At 38.7% G+C, this 17,925-nt stretch overlaps 1 protein-coding gene across 2 annotated transcripts; it reads left to right on the forward strand.

The window, feature by feature from the left end:
* The first annotated feature begins 365 nt into the window (after window positions 1-365).
* lad1 (ladinin) lies at window positions 366-17,810 on the forward strand. 2 transcript variants are annotated; one of them, XM_038287313.1, is made up of 14 exons: window positions 367-543; window positions 1,074-1,253; window positions 1,601-1,880; window positions 8,803-8,882; window positions 11,753-11,918; window positions 12,525-12,617; window positions 12,903-12,946; window positions 13,032-13,074; window positions 13,299-13,339; window positions 13,439-13,505; window positions 14,492-14,626; window positions 14,719-14,805; window positions 17,048-17,149; window positions 17,414-17,810. In XM_038287313.1, the coding sequence occupies exons 1-13, from the start codon at window positions 506-508 to the stop codon at window positions 17,144-17,146; spliced, it is 1,353 nt and encodes a 450-aa protein (XP_038143241.1). In that variant the 5' UTR covers window positions 367-505; the 3' UTR covers window positions 17,147-17,149; window positions 17,414-17,810. The 2 variants fall into 2 exon arrangements, with proteins under 2 accessions (XP_038143242.1, XP_038143241.1); XM_038287314.1 differs by lacking the exon at window positions 12,525-12,617 and having other exon boundaries at window positions 366-543.
* The last annotated feature ends 115 nt before the right edge of the window (window positions 17,811-17,925 follow it).

The raw sequence follows: 17,925 nt of genomic DNA on the forward strand, positions 1-17,925 counted from the left end.
CGGTAAAGCAAACAGTCTCAATAAAAGTGTGAAAAGTCTCCCTGCTACTTACAACAACATTCTATTTACTATATTGTAATAAGATCATTATTACACAAATGCACAAGCATATACAGTAACTGAGTAAACAATATTGATGTTAACATCAATATGTTTATCTAATGAAGTTACAGCCAAATTTTGGCTGTAACTTCATAAGATATACATATTGTTATGTTATATGTTATACATGTTATATTGATAATCATACGTAAATGTATGAATCAGACCTACTTTCACCATACAAGGAGAGGAGAGTGTGCCTCTCTCTCCACCTCCCCCTCTCCGTCAGGTGGAAGACTCACCTCTCTGGTCATGTGACATTTCAATGTACTGCACCCGGCTAAAGGTGGACTGCTTTGTGCAACACAGACTCTAAGTTTACTGCCTCTGTCAGAGTACCAGTCTGCTGACTTTTTTTCTGGTCATCTCAGTGAACTGGAAAGTTTTCTGCTTTTCTCCCAACATGTCTATCAGTCGGAAAAACTGGTCCGCTCTATCCAGGTAAGGCTAACCTTTTTTTGTAAAGTGGACAATGACACCTGTTGTTAACTTAAAGTGACACTTCCCACACTTTGATTTAAACCTAAGTTCAAGCTTTGGTTTTACTCTGGAATACAAAAGATTGGAACTTTGATATTAGATCATCTGGGTAAATATTTCCTTTATTTTAACTTTACACCTAAATTTTACAGTTTGAGTGTTAAAACAGGTGTTCAAAACTGAACTGAGGGTAGCTCCGTATTCATGTCGCTCTTTGCCTTGCTTTGTAATTAACTGATTGTTCTGTTGTGATAGGCTGAGTCAATTGATAAAATTTGCCTGTTAAGCTGAACAAGTAAAACAGGTTATGTGTAACAGTTGCTTCTACTAAAATCATTCATTTTAATATAGCCAAAATGGACGGCTAGTTTTCCTTGTCATTGTTTTTCTACAGATGCTTCCTGTTTTCAAATTTGATCTCATTGTTTCATTATCAGTTTAATATTTGCTGATGCTATAACATAATTTCTCCCATATGCATTCTCAATCAGCCTTGCCCGTCAGTGGACTATGGAGGATGAGGAGGAAGCAGAGAGGGAAAAAAGGAGGAGGGTGAAGAGCAGCACTGCTGAACAAGATGCAGACACCAGCCCTGCCAAAATAACGCCATCAACAAGTGGCGGCATCTCCGGCACTGAATCGTCCAGTGAGACATCTCAAGGACAAACCAGGTGGAAATGATGCTTAATTAACCAAACAATCTGTCTTAAGCCCTATTTTTTTTCTAGTTTTATTTTTTGTAAATACAACTGAGCAACAAAAAGATAATTTGAACATTTGACAGCTTTGCTTCTATGGACTGCTATCTTTATCTTTCAAACACACAAAAATATTATACTACAAAGCAAGAAAAACTGCCAAAGGCATCCGCAAATGAGTATCTGGAGTCTAAGCAGTCTTTACACAGAAAGAAATGACTAAACAACTCTTTGTTATAGAAATCTGACAGGACATATTTTCAAGTGCTCTCTGAAAGCTATCCAGAGGTAAACATGTGTGTATGTGATGATGTTCACAGTATCGAGCAGATGCAGCTGGACTTTGTGGAGATGCTGAGAGTCCGTGATGAAAAAAGGAGGATGAGACATGTGGAGGTATTGAGACGACAGAAAGAGGAAGAGGAGGGTAATTTAGATGCAAGCCGAGAAGAAGGAGGGGAAGGAGATGGCAGGGTGGTGCTTCTTGGGGAGTTGGATGAGGAGAAGGGCAGTGTGTTCAAACCACAACCACCAGCTAAAACAACTTCCTACAGTACCATCAGCAACAGCAAAACTGTAACTAACAGTGCAAAAACACAAGTAAGTAGAAAAACTTCTTTTATTTTTCAGTGAAACCAAATTCAATGACTTTTATGTGAATTAGAGGGAAAACATGTGGTTAGAAGAGTCTTTATGCAAAAGCCCAGTTACTGCTCGAAATGTTTTTTTTATCATGTAGAGGTTATCTCTTAGCCAAAAAGGAAGGGTGGAGTTATTGTAGCACACCTGCAGCAAAGCTTTACTTTGTGAAGCCTTCTATTGTGTTTTTTTTTCTGTATTGAGCTGAAGGTTATGATAACCAAACCATGAAATAAAAGCTACAGGAAATGAAAGTAACATAAAAGGCGAAAACCCACATAAGATAGCTGTGTTTAGGGATATCAATATTTAAAACTTAATAATGTATAGGCAGGTAGCTGCCAACAGTCTAATTACGTTAGGATGACCGTATACATAGCTCAATCAGTGGTTTCTTAAGATAAAATGTAAGGGATTACAACATAAGGTTGGGTACACAGGAAGTACAGAAAGCAATTAGACTTGCTCGGGTTGTTTTAAACTCTTCATGGTCACACAAAGAGATGGAAACACCTCCCATTATCATTTAAAAAAGGCAATTCTCACTGGAGAATAAAAAAAACTATAGAAAACTCACTGAAGCTGAATCAGTTGACAATACAATAGCAAGCAAGGAGAAATACAGGAACAGGCTGGAAAACCAGCTAATGTAGAGCAGCATCAAGGATGTTTGTTCAGGGGTGTAGAAGATCACAGGATTCAAGCAGAACGAGGATCAGAAGGATGGAAGTCTGGACAGAGCAAATTAACTGAATATATTCTTCAATAGTTTCAGTTCAGGAACAAGCTCAGGATACTTCTCTCCTGCACAGTCAAAGCAACACCTCACACTCATTTGACCCAAATCTTCTCCGTCACACTTTAAATATTTTGTCTTCCACCTCTGCCATGGACCCCTGCTTCAATACATTTTTTGTCAGCCAGATCAGATGATGGTGTGCTACCCCCACCTTTCAATTGTCTGTCCTGAGACGTCAAATGCAGAGGCAAGTGAAGAGAAGGAATCGAAATAAGTCACCAAGTCCTAATAGTATCAGCACCAGAGTTATGAAGTACTGTGTAGAGCAACTCTGTGGAATTATACAGCACTGCTTCCACCTTAGCCTGACCCGAGAGATGGTTGCAGTGAAAAAAGACTCAGCCTGTTGCCCTGACATCCCATACCAGGAGACACCTCTGCTGGTTCACCTTACCAAGCAAACAAGTAGCTATCAGGATCCCCTGCAGTTTGCTTATTGCTTTGTTTAAGATGCCATCATACACATGTTTCAATAAAACCACTGTCTTTTAGAGAAGGCAGGCAGCACTGTGAGGATCATGTTCTTTGATTTCTCCATTGTGGTTGATATAGTTCAGTTGGATTTTCTTTGCCAGAAACTTCAGAAGCCTTATTTGGAGGCCCGAATCAAAAACTACCTTACAAACAGACCACAGATTGTTCAACTGAAATGTGTACTGTCTAATGAAGTAGTCAGCAACAAAAGAGCACCACAGGGGATTGTACTCTCACCATTTTTTTTACTATGTACACGTCTGACTTCCAGTACAACAAAGAGTCTGGTCATCTGCAGAAATATTCAGATGAGTCTGCAGTCATTGGGTGTATCAAAAATGGACAAGAGGCTAAGTAGAAGTAGCTGGTGGACCACTTTGGCATGATATGTAAGCAGTCATCTGATCATGAACGTGGCCACAAGAAGGGAAATGACTGTAGATTTCGGGAAGAAAATAAATAACTAGCATCCTAATAACATTCTGGGAGAGGAAGTGGAGGTTGTGTGTGTGGTGTTCACCTGGACAAAGACCTTGACAGCTGTGAAACCATCTACAAGAGGCAGTTGAAGATTGAGATTAAAAACAAACAAAGAGTGCAAACTATCCTGTCAGCATCTTACAGCGAGCTATTATGTAAAGTTGCAGGGGGTTGTTTGCACATCCTGTATATTTGGTTTCCTGTAATGATGTGGACCAGTGGATTTTTGTCTTGTACTCCTGCTCCTTTGAATCCAATGTTACCATAGGCTTCTGCGCTGTCCATCAGTCCAAGCACATCTAACAATAAGATGTACTTAATTAAATTACCCACTTTCTCAATCTATCAATCAAACATCTGTAAAGGACCTGATTTTCTTATGACGCTTCCTTCCAGATCTCTACTACATATTGTTATTCTGGGCTGGGCGCACAAGCGGCGACAATGCTCCCTCTTCATTCATTTGCTAAGGAACCTGTGCGATAAAGCCACAATAGCTTGCCCTTCTCCAGGCAAACGACTGGAGAAACTCTTGTATGGACCTGCAACGTAACTCAAGAAAGTTCAAAATTGATAAACTGTTGTTACAGTTGCATGGCAAAAATCAAAACAGTGAGGGTTTTACTGACTGATCATAAATTAGAGGAAGCTTCAGTGTACAATGCAGTCTGCAACCACTTTCGGAATGAAAAAAAAAAAACACAATTTCAGCTGTTTGTGACTTTCCTATAATATATGATTTCAGTCAGTTCCTGTAAAATCTTCTTAATCTTCAACCTTGCCTTTAGAAATGTTAAATCCATCCAATTTCATAACTAGTCCTATTTTTTGGAGAAAAGATAGATGAGCACAATTCACAACTGCAGTCACTATTTGCTTCCTAAGGCCCCGTCCACACGAAGTCAAAACAAACACGAAACGCTGATATTTTCCAAAACGTTTGTCGTAAAGACGAAGACGTAAAATAAATGTGATCGTCCACACGAATGCATGAAAACGCTGCAAAATGTATGCCAGGCCTGTAAGTGGCGCTGTGGTGCCAAAGCAAAAATAAGCGACGAAATGTTGGGCATGCGCACTAATATTTATACATGGTTGCCCTGGGGGTCCATTTTCGTGGTTAAGTCAAATTCAGGTGCTGAACTATGTCTTAACTATGTATTATCTTACCACTCTTACCTGTCATGTCCCGCACTTTATGTCAGTTTTTAAATGTAAGTCTTGTATATTCTTGTATATTTGTATATTGCAGAGAGTAAACGTAATTTCATTTCCCTTGTATGTCTTGTACATATGTAGAAAATGACAATAAAAGCTGACTTGACTTGACTTGACTTGATGTCGTCGATATTGCTCTGTTCTTCCTGGAGATATTCCAGAAGAAGAAGATTCAGTTGTAAGCCCGACAGCAGGGTGAGTAGCATTAGCAGCAACCATTCAACACAGTACGGGGCCATTGTTGTTGTGATACTGTGTCGCGCATGCGTGTTTAGAGGCGACGCTATGACGCATGCATGTAAAAAAAAAATGCGGTTAGAGCTTAAAGATGGAAACGCGAAAACGGCGTTTCAAAATCTTCCCACTCTGAAGGCTGAATAAAAAAAGATCGTTTACAGACCCCCGAAACGCCGGCTTCGTGTGGATGAGAGGCTGGTTTGGTGAAAAATTTGTGCGTTTAGGCCAGGGTTCGGCTTCGTGTGGACGGGGCCTAAGTGCTGCGTTTCAGATGTGTGGTGATGACAGCCATTAATTGCTGTCATTCATCACATGCCAAGCTGATTTTTTTCCCCCTGTGGGACTGTTAGATATTTAAACATGTCTTGAACGTCTATAATCCGGTGTTTGATTTTTTTTAGCTGCTTATTTCAGGGATTTCAACAGCAAGTTATTTCAATAGCAAACAGAATACGCAGTTTTTATATGCCTGTTGTCCCTCGTGCTGCAAACAGGATTCAAACGTTGGTTGCCAGCACCTATAATTTTGCCTGCCATCCATCCATCCATCCATCCATCCATCCATCCATCCATCCATCCTCGGCTTATCCCGGGTTGGGTCACGGGGTAGCAGCTTAAGCAGGGATGCCCAGACGTCCCTTTGCCCAGCCACTTGGGCTAGCTCCTCCTGGAGAACCCCAAGGTGCTCCCAGGCCAGCTGAGAAACATAGTCCCTCCAGCGTGTCCTGGGTCTCCCCCTGGGCCTCCTCCTGGTGGCGATGCCTGGAACACCTCACCAGGGAGACGTCCAGGAGGCATCCTACCCATATGCCCGAACCACCTTAACTGGCTTCTCTCGAAGTGAAGGAGCAGCGGTTCTACTCTGAGTCCTCCCCAGATGACTGAGCTCCTCACCCTATCTCTAAGGTTGCGCCCAGACACACTAAGGGGAAAACTCATTTCAGCCGCTTGTATCTGGGATCTGGTTCTTTCGGTCATGTCCCAAAGCTCATGACCATTGATGAGAGTAGGATAGTAGATTGACCGGTAAATCAAGAGCTTTGCCTTTTTATTTAGCTCTCTCTTCACCGCAACATACCAGTACAGCACACACTTCACAGAAGACGCCGCACCAATAAGCCTGTGGATCTCCTGATTCATCTTCCCCTCATTCGTGAATAAGACCACAAGATACTTGAAACTTCTCAACTAGGGGCAGTACATCCCCCCCAACCCGGAGAAGGCACTCTACCCTTTTCCAGCTCAAGACCATGGTCTCCGATTTGGAGGCGCTAATCCTCATCCCGGCCACTTCACACTCAGCTGCGATCCACTCCAGTGAGAGTCATAGGTCACGCCCTGATGAAGCCAATAGAAACACATCATCTGCAATAACAGAGACATGATCCAAAGGCCACCAAAAGGGACCCCTTCAACACCTTGGCTGCACCTAGAAATTCTATCAATAAAAGTTATGAAGAGATTCAGTGACAAAGGTCAACCTTGGCAGAGTCCAACCCTCACAGTAACCAAGTCCGACTTACGGCCGGCAATTCAAACCAGGCTCTGACACCCCCCACAGCACCCCTAAGGGACTAGGTGGAATGCCTTCTCCAGATCCACAAAACACATGTAGACTGCTTGGGCAAACTCTCATGCACCCTCCAGGATCCTGCTGAGGGCTCCTCCTGAATCGAGATTCAACTATCCGACGGACCCTCCTTTCCAGAACCCCTGAATAAACCTTACCAGGGAGGCCTAAGAGAGTGATTCCTCTGTAGTTGGAACAGACCCTCCGGTTCCCTTTTTTATATAGGGGGACCACCACCCCAGTCTGCCAATCCAGGGGAACTGCCCCTGATGTAAACGTAATGTTGCAGAGTCGTGTTAACCAACATAGCCCCACAACATCCAGAGCTTTAAGGTACTCACGGCGAATCCCCGACCCAGAGCCCCGAGGCTCTGCTTCCTCAATTGAAGACGTGTTGGTGGGATTAAGGAGGGCTTCGAAGTACTCCGCCCACCGACACACGACATCCCGAATCAGGGTCAGCAGCACACCACCCCCACTATAAATAGTGTTGGTACAGCACTGCCTCCCCCTCCTGAGACGCTTTCCGTTATTCAATTAAATTCAATTATACTTTACAAATATATGTATTTCAGAACTCCAAGGTACAATTTTGTCCAAGTTATCGAACTTCAACAACATTTATATTGCTTTGTTTCTTCTTAGGTGGATCAGTGACTTAATGTCTCGTTATTTCATGACAAACAATTAGATATTTGAGTTGATAATGTTTTCTATTTAGCCCTTTTTTATCATGATGTGGCTGAGGGGGATCACACTAATGCCAGAGCATCACTTTGGGATATTCTGCTTTTGAATCTGACTTGTCCAATTGAATTAGAATTGTGCTCACATGCCTTTTTGCCCTACTATTTAGCTGCTGAAAAACGGTATACATTTTTGTTTAAAAAAGATAATTATGATACTGTACAACTCAGAAAGTAATATGTTGGGTTTGTAACTCTTCTTTTCTTCCGGAATATTTCTTTGTGTTTAACTGTCATAAACAGTGTAGCCCAATGTGTTAACGGTTAATATCTTTATGTGCGTATGTCATTTGAACTGCTGGTGTTCTCCCAACATCTGGGAAGAAAAGGAATTTTATTGTTTTTTGAAAGACAACCATTTTTTATAAAACATTTTCCTTTGGACCTTCCTTTGGATAAGTCTTCTAACAACACAAATGGAAAATCAGTAGGCATACCATTGAGTCACAGTTGTGTTATTTATACGTCTCAAAGTTCTGGCAGTGCTCTGACAACTGTAACACCTTAGTATGGCTGATGTCTTACCCCACGCAAAGGGTGAGTTGTGTTAATCATTTCCCAGTTCTACAGCAACAAAATCAAGCAATGTTGGATGTTGGTTGCTATTGTAGGCAAACTAAGGCAAAGTGTCTTTTGGTTATGTTCTGGCTACAGGTTACTGAACCGGATTTAGTTGATCATCACATCATTTTATATAATTTAATCCATTAGTTCTGAAAAAATATACAGTACAGCCAAACATGTAGACAAGGTGTTGCCCTTTTATCTCATGCTATCAAACTCAACATTAAAAAGTAATTATTTTTCTATATGAACTGTGTTTCTGCTTTGGTGTGGAGGGTTTTCGACAATGTGGATCCACCGTCTCTCAATCAACTTGCTTCTTTTAGCGAAAATGCATTAAAACAAGCAAAATGCATTGTTAATAGATAAATAATTATGTCTTTGGATGTCATTTAAACTAAACTTTGACTCTTGCATTAAGATAATATGCAAAGAAGGTTTAAGGTTAAATGCTGAATAGCTGTGCTCAGTTATTGGACTTGCACTTGTTCTGTGAAGCAAATGGATATGCAAAATATCTCTAAACCCTTGATAAGAGATATTTAAAGCCATAATTTGAACCTTATCTGGTCTTAAACATACAGTGCACTCACTTACAGTATAACTTGAAATTAGGACATAATTTCACTGTTATGTAATGTGAAGTGTGTTGCAGATAGACTTAGGCTTAGACAACATTTACAACAGTGATCAAATGTAAACATCTACAGAATTCAGTTTGCTCTAGCTAGCTATGCCTACTGGAATTTATTCAGTTTATTTAAATGCATTCCATTTTATTTCTTTTTTTTGTAGCCCAGTAACGGGGAGTCGTCAAGAAAAGACCCGACACCTGAACCCAAACCAGCCCCCAACGCAGCTCGCAAGTTTGTCAGGTTATTAACTGGACTTTATATTGATTCCTATCTAGTTATTTATGATTAATAAATACTAAATAATATACATTACAATCAAAGACTTGTGAGGGAAGAAAATATATAATATATAAAAAATAATAATGTTGTGCACCTTGGTGGGTTCAAAAGTTGCCTGTCTAGCTAAGATAGTTCACTTTAGTATAAACAATAAAAAGAAGTTTATAGCAGCGTTGGGTTATAAAGCGGTATCTCAGTGTGTAAACATCTTACAGTGTCCTGTTCAGTCTATCAGCTAAACTACAAGTGAATGGAAAAGTTTGAGATAACTGTAAACCTATTAAGACACAGCCATTCACCAATCAGACTGAGCTGTCAAAAAGGCTGCTGCAGCTTTTGAGGATTTGGAAAAGTGAAAGTTTCAGGGGAGATAGTCTGAGAAAAGGACAATTCTTAATCATGTACTCCAATAATCTGGCATTTACAAAAGATAGTCATAAAGAAAGCTACATTGGAGGAAGGTGGCTTGAGAGTAGTTTAAAATTAAAGCTGTCCACCAGCCTGAACACATGACCACCACAGTAAAACATGGTGGCGGCTGCATATTTGTTTAAAACAAGCCTGTATAGTGAATTACTCAAAATGGATGGAGTAGCCAGAAATTTTACTTACATAGGAGTGAAGATACTTTTATCATATTTTTACTGAACTAAAAGTAAAAAATTCACACTTATGTTTTTTTTTTATTATGTTAATTATGTTAATTAACTAGTTACTACCCACATATGGTATTTAGATGAATAGCTGGCGATGCTCTGACTGCAGCTAAAGATGTTTTGCTATATACAAATGCAAAGCAGACCTGAAGGTGTGAAATGTTTTGAAAAACATTAATAATTTCCTTTCCAGTTCAGAATGATTACATTAAAACAAAGTAAAACACAGAACATTATGTCTGTAATATGACGAAAAAGTAACGTTTCCATGTTATGAATATTTCTTTAAGGTATTCTAAGCAAATGAAAGCAACCATATCCTAAGTTAAAGCAATGTAAGTGTAAGTAATGACACATTTCAAGCAAAATTTTTAAACTTGATGCCAAAAAATTTTTTTATCCTTTATTTATTGTTGTTCATAATTAAGAGATTCTCATGCAGTCAAATATATTGTTTTTGAAGATGGTAAATGGTAAATGGCATGTACTTATATAGCGCCTTTATTCAAGTTAGGAGACTTGACCAAAGCGCTTTACATTACATTCATTCACTCATTCACGCACACACTCACACACTGATGGTGGCAAGCTACATTGTAGCCACAGCTGCCCTGGGGCTCACTGACAGAAGCGAGGCTGCCGTACACTGGCGCCACCGTGCCCTCTGACCACCATCAGTAGACAATGCAGATGAAGTGTCTTGCCCAAGGACACAACGACAATGAAAGTCGGAGTCGGGGCTTGAACTGTCAACCCTTCGATTTCAGGGCAAGCTCCTACATGTCCACTGTCGCCCCAAGATCTGATTATGCGTGCGAAGACTGAGGAAGTTTTATACTTCTGGCTTTCTCGTTAGATGAGCAAAGTTCTTCTTTTGATCACCTTGTTTGCTTTGAGGCAACAATGGTCACTGTTATGCTTGTCTCTCACACCAACATTCATTTTCTTAATCATTTACCAACTGTAAAAAAAAAAAAAAACAGTTTCATTTTTAAATACATGGTCATTCATTTACTCAAATTACTTCATTTGGCAACAAGTAATGGAATCAAGTTGATTCAACTTATATATTTAGTTTATAAGTTGCCAATTTAAATAAGCTCCTCCGTTCCTTTATAGAAACTGTGCTTTTCTGTGCAATATTCCTGTGTTATTCAATTACTTAGTTTAGGTTTATTAGTATGCATCTTAACAGCACTGTTAATGTTTGCATTTAATGAATGCAAAAATAAGTAAATGTAGATGTTTACCAAAATGTACCTACCAAAATAACATAACTGAAAAGTTGTACTGAATCAGTTGTACTGATTGTTATGGAGACCAAACAGCTCCGATATTTTCTTGTTAGATCTCTACGACTTCTCCACACAAGACATTCATTTGTCTATAAATGTAGTAGTAAATTTCATAACAAGCTTAAATTTGTTATTCTTTTAAACGAGGGGCTTTTGTATTGGTTATCACAAAATTGCTGTATGCAATTTGATTAACCTTAAACAGCGACTATGCTGGCCCAAAAGCTCAGGTTTGAGGCAAGCACATCATTGCTTTTTGAAAACAACTGTTTATTCACTCTAAACCAACATTAAACTAAACTTACCGGTATATCGAAATTGGGTTTTGAATGAATAAATCAGGATTTACAATGCTTTGGAAAGCCCTGACTTCAACCATACTGAAAATGAGTGGACACTTCCTTAAAGCTTGGTCAGTTCTGGAAGACCAGTGTAGATTAAATAAATAGAATGATCTAAGCTAATCTAACCAAGAAGAGCAGTTAAAGATCAACCAGAATTCTATCAGAAGCTTGTTGATCGTTGGTTAACAAAAAGCTTCACTTTAATAAGCGACTTTCAGTTAATGTTAGCAGAAATTTTCATTTATATCGTATATCTAAGCTAATAAGTAAATGTTGGCTGTGGGGCGTAAATTTTTTTTTATTAGAATACACACTTCTATTGTTTCATAAACCAACAAAGCTGTTAGTAACAAGATCATTACAAAAATGCACTGTTTTATCTACTTAAAGCCTGAAACAATTATCACATTTAGAAGCATAAAGTTCACGTTAATGTTATTTCTATAGTATAATAATAAAATAAGACTTTTTTAATTATTTGTTTCTTATGTATGTTAGAATAATCATTGAAATTCTGCATGTTTCTGCTGTTGCAGCTCTGTCTCTATTTCCCTGGACAAGACTCCATCAGGCCGTACCACTCCCATGAGCCCTTGCTCTCCATCAGCCTCCTTATCCCCTCAGGATCCCTTTCCCTCGCCCTGCCAAAGCACATCCTCTCACGGATCTCAAAGCCCCGTCCAGAATGGACACACACAGGCGGTATTCGACCACACACAAACGCACACTAATATAAGAACAGAAGGCATAATTTACAGCTTCATCTCAGCTTCCTGTTTTTGTCTTGTCAAATGGATTTCCAAAGAGCTACTGCTGGAGCTTTTGCTTTCTTTCTGGCGCAACTTCGCATGATACTTACTGTATAGTGGCATTAAAACAATAAAATTGGATAAAATTTAACTTAAACCACAGCTCAGTTTGATTACAGAAACAGCACCTCCTGGTGGAGAGCGAATGTTCAGGCCTATATATTACCATCTAAAACCCATATATATATAGTATATATATATATATATATATATATATATATATATATATATATATATATATATATATATATATATATATATATATATATATATATATATATATATATATATATATATATATATATATATATATAAATATACATATATAAATATACAGTATATCTATATATATATATATATATATATATATATACACTGTATATATATATGTATACTGTAGATATATATATATATATATATATATATATATATATATATATATATATATATCTTAAATGTCACAACATCTAGCAGGAAGCTCGTCTGTTCTTTACCCCAGATCAGTGAGAATGGTTCTTCAACCAGCAGAAACTTCGAACAGGTGACCAAACCTGCTTTCGTCAGGCAGAGCTCCAGGACCATATCTTTCAGGGTAAACGCACACCTATGAATACATTCATTCTTCCTGCCAAATGCCAACATTAAGTTCTTCCAATTTGACTGTTAATCTCACATCAGCTTGGCAGAATTTGCTTGTGCTGCTCAAAGCTTTTGCCTGGTGTTGATAAGACTGAAGCAATATTTACAAGCTGACTGCCTGCTTTGTTAACATCCAAACACATCACATGAGGGCAGATAAATGTGCAGAACTTAAGCATCCAGACAGAGTAAGTGAAGGATTCTGTACAGACACTCATAGAGGATTGTTTTAACATAGATGATGAAGAAAAAGGAAGAGGATATCTCGCCATTGAAGAGGAGGTGAGGAACCAACCCTGCCAGTATTCCTAGGTTATTTGTATCTGTTTTTAGATATCTGATTGATTACTGATTTGTTTTACTGTAGTGCAAGTGTCCGGATGGCCTCCAAGAAGTTTGAAATGAAGACGGTAAGAACGTCTCAAATTTGACCTAAAGTGATGAAATTGAATAAATATTTTTAAATGAAAAGTTTGTTACTCATTGATGATTAAACCTTCAGCTGATGGATATTACCCTTCATTTTTAGCAAAGATACATGAGCACCAATCCATAGGAACTTAGTGCTGACTTTCAATAGAATAATGTGGTGTACTGTAGCAATGACTCTATTTTCTGTTTGGGTTTTGACTAGGACCAAAATGAAGATGAGGATAAGGGATCTTTCCAGAGAAAGTGAGTGTATTTTTTTATTTTTTTGTATTACACATTATATTTGTCTAAACCACTGTAGTTTTTGGTAAAGAAGTCCATAAATCTTTTATGCATGTTCAGTTCTAGGCAAAGGGTCTCATCCAGATCTATCAAGGAGAAGATGGAGCAGCTTGCTCAGGCAGCCCAGGTCAGAACCTTAACCAAATAGATTGACTTTGGACTTTTATTTGGTTTTTTTCCTTCTAATGTAACACTTACTATGCGTTCAAAAACATGTTATTATTTTGATCTGTTTCCATTCTTTGCATATGTTACTTTTGTTAATGTAAAACCTCCACACAAAGCATCCACAGTAAAACCTTGATGCGTTGCAATGACTGGAGTTTGAGATCTTATCAATGAACCAGGCTCTGGCTACAGTAGACGCAACCTCTTGCTTAAGTTTCATTTTTTCTTACACGTATTTTGGTTAGAACTGTATCTACACAGTCTGTAAGGTTCATGTAAAAAATGCTGCATCAGCAGCTGATGATACCAGTACAAATAGTAACTTCAAAACTTGCTTAGCCTAAATTGAGAACAAAATAGATTTTAAAAATGGAAATCAACCTATTTCTGTTCTGCTTTCTGGAACCTAATGTTATGATTTGTAAAAATGTCTTTCCAGTACCTCTGTATAAAGTAGTAATGGAGTTTTTAAAGTCTAGTTTCTGAAGCCTGTTTCATATGTTCCTCGTTTGACATAGTCAGTCCCTCAGTATGACCAGCTTGGTTTATAGGATAAATGAGATATTCGAGTAAGCTGACTGTACTTTTCTTACATATGTAAAACAATGATTGTTTGACTATTTTTAGTAACTGACATAAAACCAAAAAAAATGTTTTTCAGTTTGGAATTATTATTTTGTATCCTTTGTAATATTTTATCAGTTTTGTAAAGTTGCATTTTTGTTTCAGAGTTGATTGCTTTGCTTATTTCTATAACTATGTTTTAACGGAGAAACAATGTTTTTTGTTGTTTTTTTTAAAGAGAGGCTAAATGCCACTCTTACCCCCTCCTGCTTATTCACTCAGCTAAAGTTGAAGTGCAGTTAGTTGTCCACTCGTTGTAGCCTAAATATACTATTGATATCCCTGCTGACTACTTTTTCTTTGCTACTTGTATGCCTTCAGAGATCTGACGTTCCACGCTCAGCGGATGTGACCCAGAGGACTCTGGTCCTCCTCGAAGAGGTCTCAAGGAAAAGAGGCCTGTTTGAGAAAGATCAGAAGGAACAGAGCAGCACTGGCCCTGGAACTTCAAGAAGTGTACATTTATATTATCCTACTGACCTAATTCTTTGTCCTACTGTCAAATGTGCTGATGTAAAAATAATATTCTCAAACTTTGTTTTTCTCAGGAATTTAGAAATTTCGCATCGGGAATGTCAGACCGGATCAACAGCTGGCTTAATAAGAGCAACCAACCGGGTTCTCCACTGAGTCTTGTAAGCAGGGTCTTTTATTCGTTCAAATCAAAATGTTATTTAGAGTGTGCTTTCCTACCATAAGACAACCAATTTGTTACAGTAAAATACAAATACAAGATAAATATCCCACAAATGGCAATCTCGAAGAGGTGACAAGGAAAGCAGCTACTTCGAAATACCTTCTACGAGTAAGGCAGGTCCTAAGAAGCCAGCTCAATGGCAAGAATAGGTCTCGGGCAATAAGTAGCTATGCTCTACCTGTAGTCAGATACCCTGCAGGAATAATAAGCTGGCGAAAGGATGAGATACAGGCCACAGATGTTAAGACACGAAGGCTCCTATCCATTCACAGAGGGTACCACCCCAAATACAGCACCCTGACACTGTACGCTAGCCGTAAGGAAGAAGGCCGAGGACCAGTGAGTTTGAGAGCCACTATCCAGGATGAAACATCCAAGATCCATAAGTACATCAAGGACAAGGCTCCAACAGACGACATGCTCAGTGAATGTCTCAGACAATGGGGAAAATGAGAAAAGTTGCCGGAGGCTCCATCATGGGAGGATAAGCCCCTACAAGGGATGTACACTGAAACATAACGAAGTGGCAGATACCAGGATATTCTACCAATTGCTATATTGGTATATTCTACCAGTATTACTGAAGGACATCATAGAGGCACCCAACATGGCTGCACAGGAGCAGGCCCTGAACACCAGAGCAATAGAGTCCCAGATCTACCACACCAGACAAGACCCCAGGTGCAGACTGTGCAAAGAGGCCCCTGAGACAATCCATCACATAACTACAGGTGTAAGATGCTGGCAGGGAAAGCTTACATGGAGCACCATAACCAAGAGGCTGGAGTAGTTTTCAGGAACATCTGTGCAAAGTACGGGCTGGAAACACCAAGGTCAAAGTAGGAAACACTTACAGAGATGGTAGAGAATCCTGTGTGACTTCTAGATACAGATGGACCGAATGGTAACAGCAAACCAACAGGACATTGTAGTAGTGGACAAAATGCAGAGGAAAGCCGTTGTGTATGACATAGCAATACCAGGTGACTGCAACATAAGGAAAAGGGAACATGGGAAACTAGAGAAATACCAGGGGCTCAGAGAAGAGCTGGAGAAAACCTGGAAGGTCAAGGCATCAGCAGTGCCAGTGGTCATTGGGGCACTGGAGGCAGTGAACCCAAAACTGGGGGATTGGTTACAGTAGAACCCTGGAAATACATCAGACATCCTGTGCCAAAAAGGTGCAGTTCTAGGAACCCTCAAGCTCCAAGGCCTCTGGTAGAGTCCCCGAGCTTGGGGGAAAAAAGGGAGTCTGCCCGCTGTGGGTGAGGAAGAGGTTTATATATGAATATATATATATATATATATATCATAAAAGCTCAATAATAGCGCAAAAGAAAAAAAGGAACAGCCTAAGGTGGCACACTTAAAGTTGTCGGACGCCAGGGGGCAGCAATGCTATTTGGAGTATTTCTCTCTGTCGCTCCTGGTTTTCGAAGCTAAATATGTTGGGTTCTTAGGTTCATTGTGGTGGATTTCTTGTTAGAATCCCCATTAGGAAAAGTGGAAACTTTTAGTTTGTTTTTTTGTGTTTGTTTTATCTTTGATGGACCGTTTAAAAAAAAATGTCTCCAGTCTAACTTTAAATTTGTCTCTTGAAAAAAAATTGACTGAACTGCTTTTAGAAAAGAATCAACCTTGTCTCACCTCTTGTATGTTTCTGTTTATTTAAAACTCTTTTAGCATTGTTTTCTTATCCTCATTCATCATCAGAATATGCTAACATGGATGACCAAACCATGGTGGCAACTCTTTTGAATCTTCTGTTCTTTTGATTCTTCTTTTTTTCCACTTGTTTTATACCTGCTTAAATACATTATTAGATATATAAGGTGTTAAATTGTCTAAATCTCACCATAGTGTTTACTCTCACTAACAGAGTAGGCCCTAGCACATCTTACTAGATGCAGCAACAATGTCCCTGTAATTATGTGCTCTTGATGTGATAAGTCCCTAAGTGATCTTATATTCATGCGGTTGTCTTATATTCAATGCTGTCTCTTAATTTGTTTCTTCTTTTTTATTGGATTTCTTTTAACAAAAATTTCAAGTTCAGGTTTCTCCTGCTCAGTTATTTCATAATATCTAAATATGTGGGGAAAACTCAATAGGTGTCACAGGAGTGTTATTGCTTTCTGATTTTCTTTCTCTATAATTATTGTTCCTCTCTCTGTTTGAAGGACCTGAGACATGTGGACATCAGCAGCAAGAGGAGCCTCTTTGAGAACCGAGGGGAGGAAAGCGCCCCAAAAGCCAGCCATGGAAAAACCCACAAGTGAATGGTGATTACTAATAATTCTGTGCAGTGAAGTCCTCTCGCCTGCTGCACTTTATATTGTATTTTATTTTTAATATATATAATTGCAATCTCATTTTGTTGTAATTGGCTGTGTGCAACTTAATTTTATTTAATGTATACTCTATTCATTGAAAATGACAATAAAGTTTGTCTAAGTCTAAAGTAAAAATACAAACTAAACAGAGAATAAGATTAGACTGTCCATCTCCTAAACAATAAGTTTGACTCGTGATTTTTTTTTTTTCAGGGGAAGCAGCGTTTTGGATATTTACCGGAAGCCATGACTGACCTTTCGCTTCTTTATTTTATTTAATATTTTCACTGCTGAAGCTCACATGAAGAAAATAAAATCCTGAGCAGAAGAATACTTCTCTGGGTTCTGTCTTCCAATTTTGCTTTGCTTATTTGCATATGAATTGTTTTGCCTAATAAGAGAAATATGCTTGACTGATGTTAAACAGGTCCAGACAAATGTATTGTTTTAAGTTTTAATTATTTCTTCAAGCGCTTTAAACTTGGGGGAGGTCTTCGGGCTAATGATGTTTACTGAACTTGGGAGTTGTAATTTAAAGAATTTTGTCTTATCTTATATTTGGGTTTTTGAACCAATCCTGCTTGTCTGAGAAATAAATGTTTTACTACAACAATGTCTGCTGCAGTTTCCTTTAACTAAGATGAAAAATGGGCCTTTTATCTTAAAGGGGAGAGAACGTAGATAAGAGCTGCATGCCTGTGTGTTTTTTTAAGTGGCAGGGTACC

Source organism: Cyprinodon tularosa, unplaced genomic scaffold (assembly GCF_016077235.1).
Source record: "Cyprinodon tularosa strain WSP-4 unplaced genomic scaffold, ASM1607723v1 ctg239, whole genome shotgun sequence".
NCBI classification, from domain to species: Eukaryota; Metazoa; Chordata; class Actinopteri; order Cyprinodontiformes; family Cyprinodontidae; genus Cyprinodon; species Cyprinodon tularosa.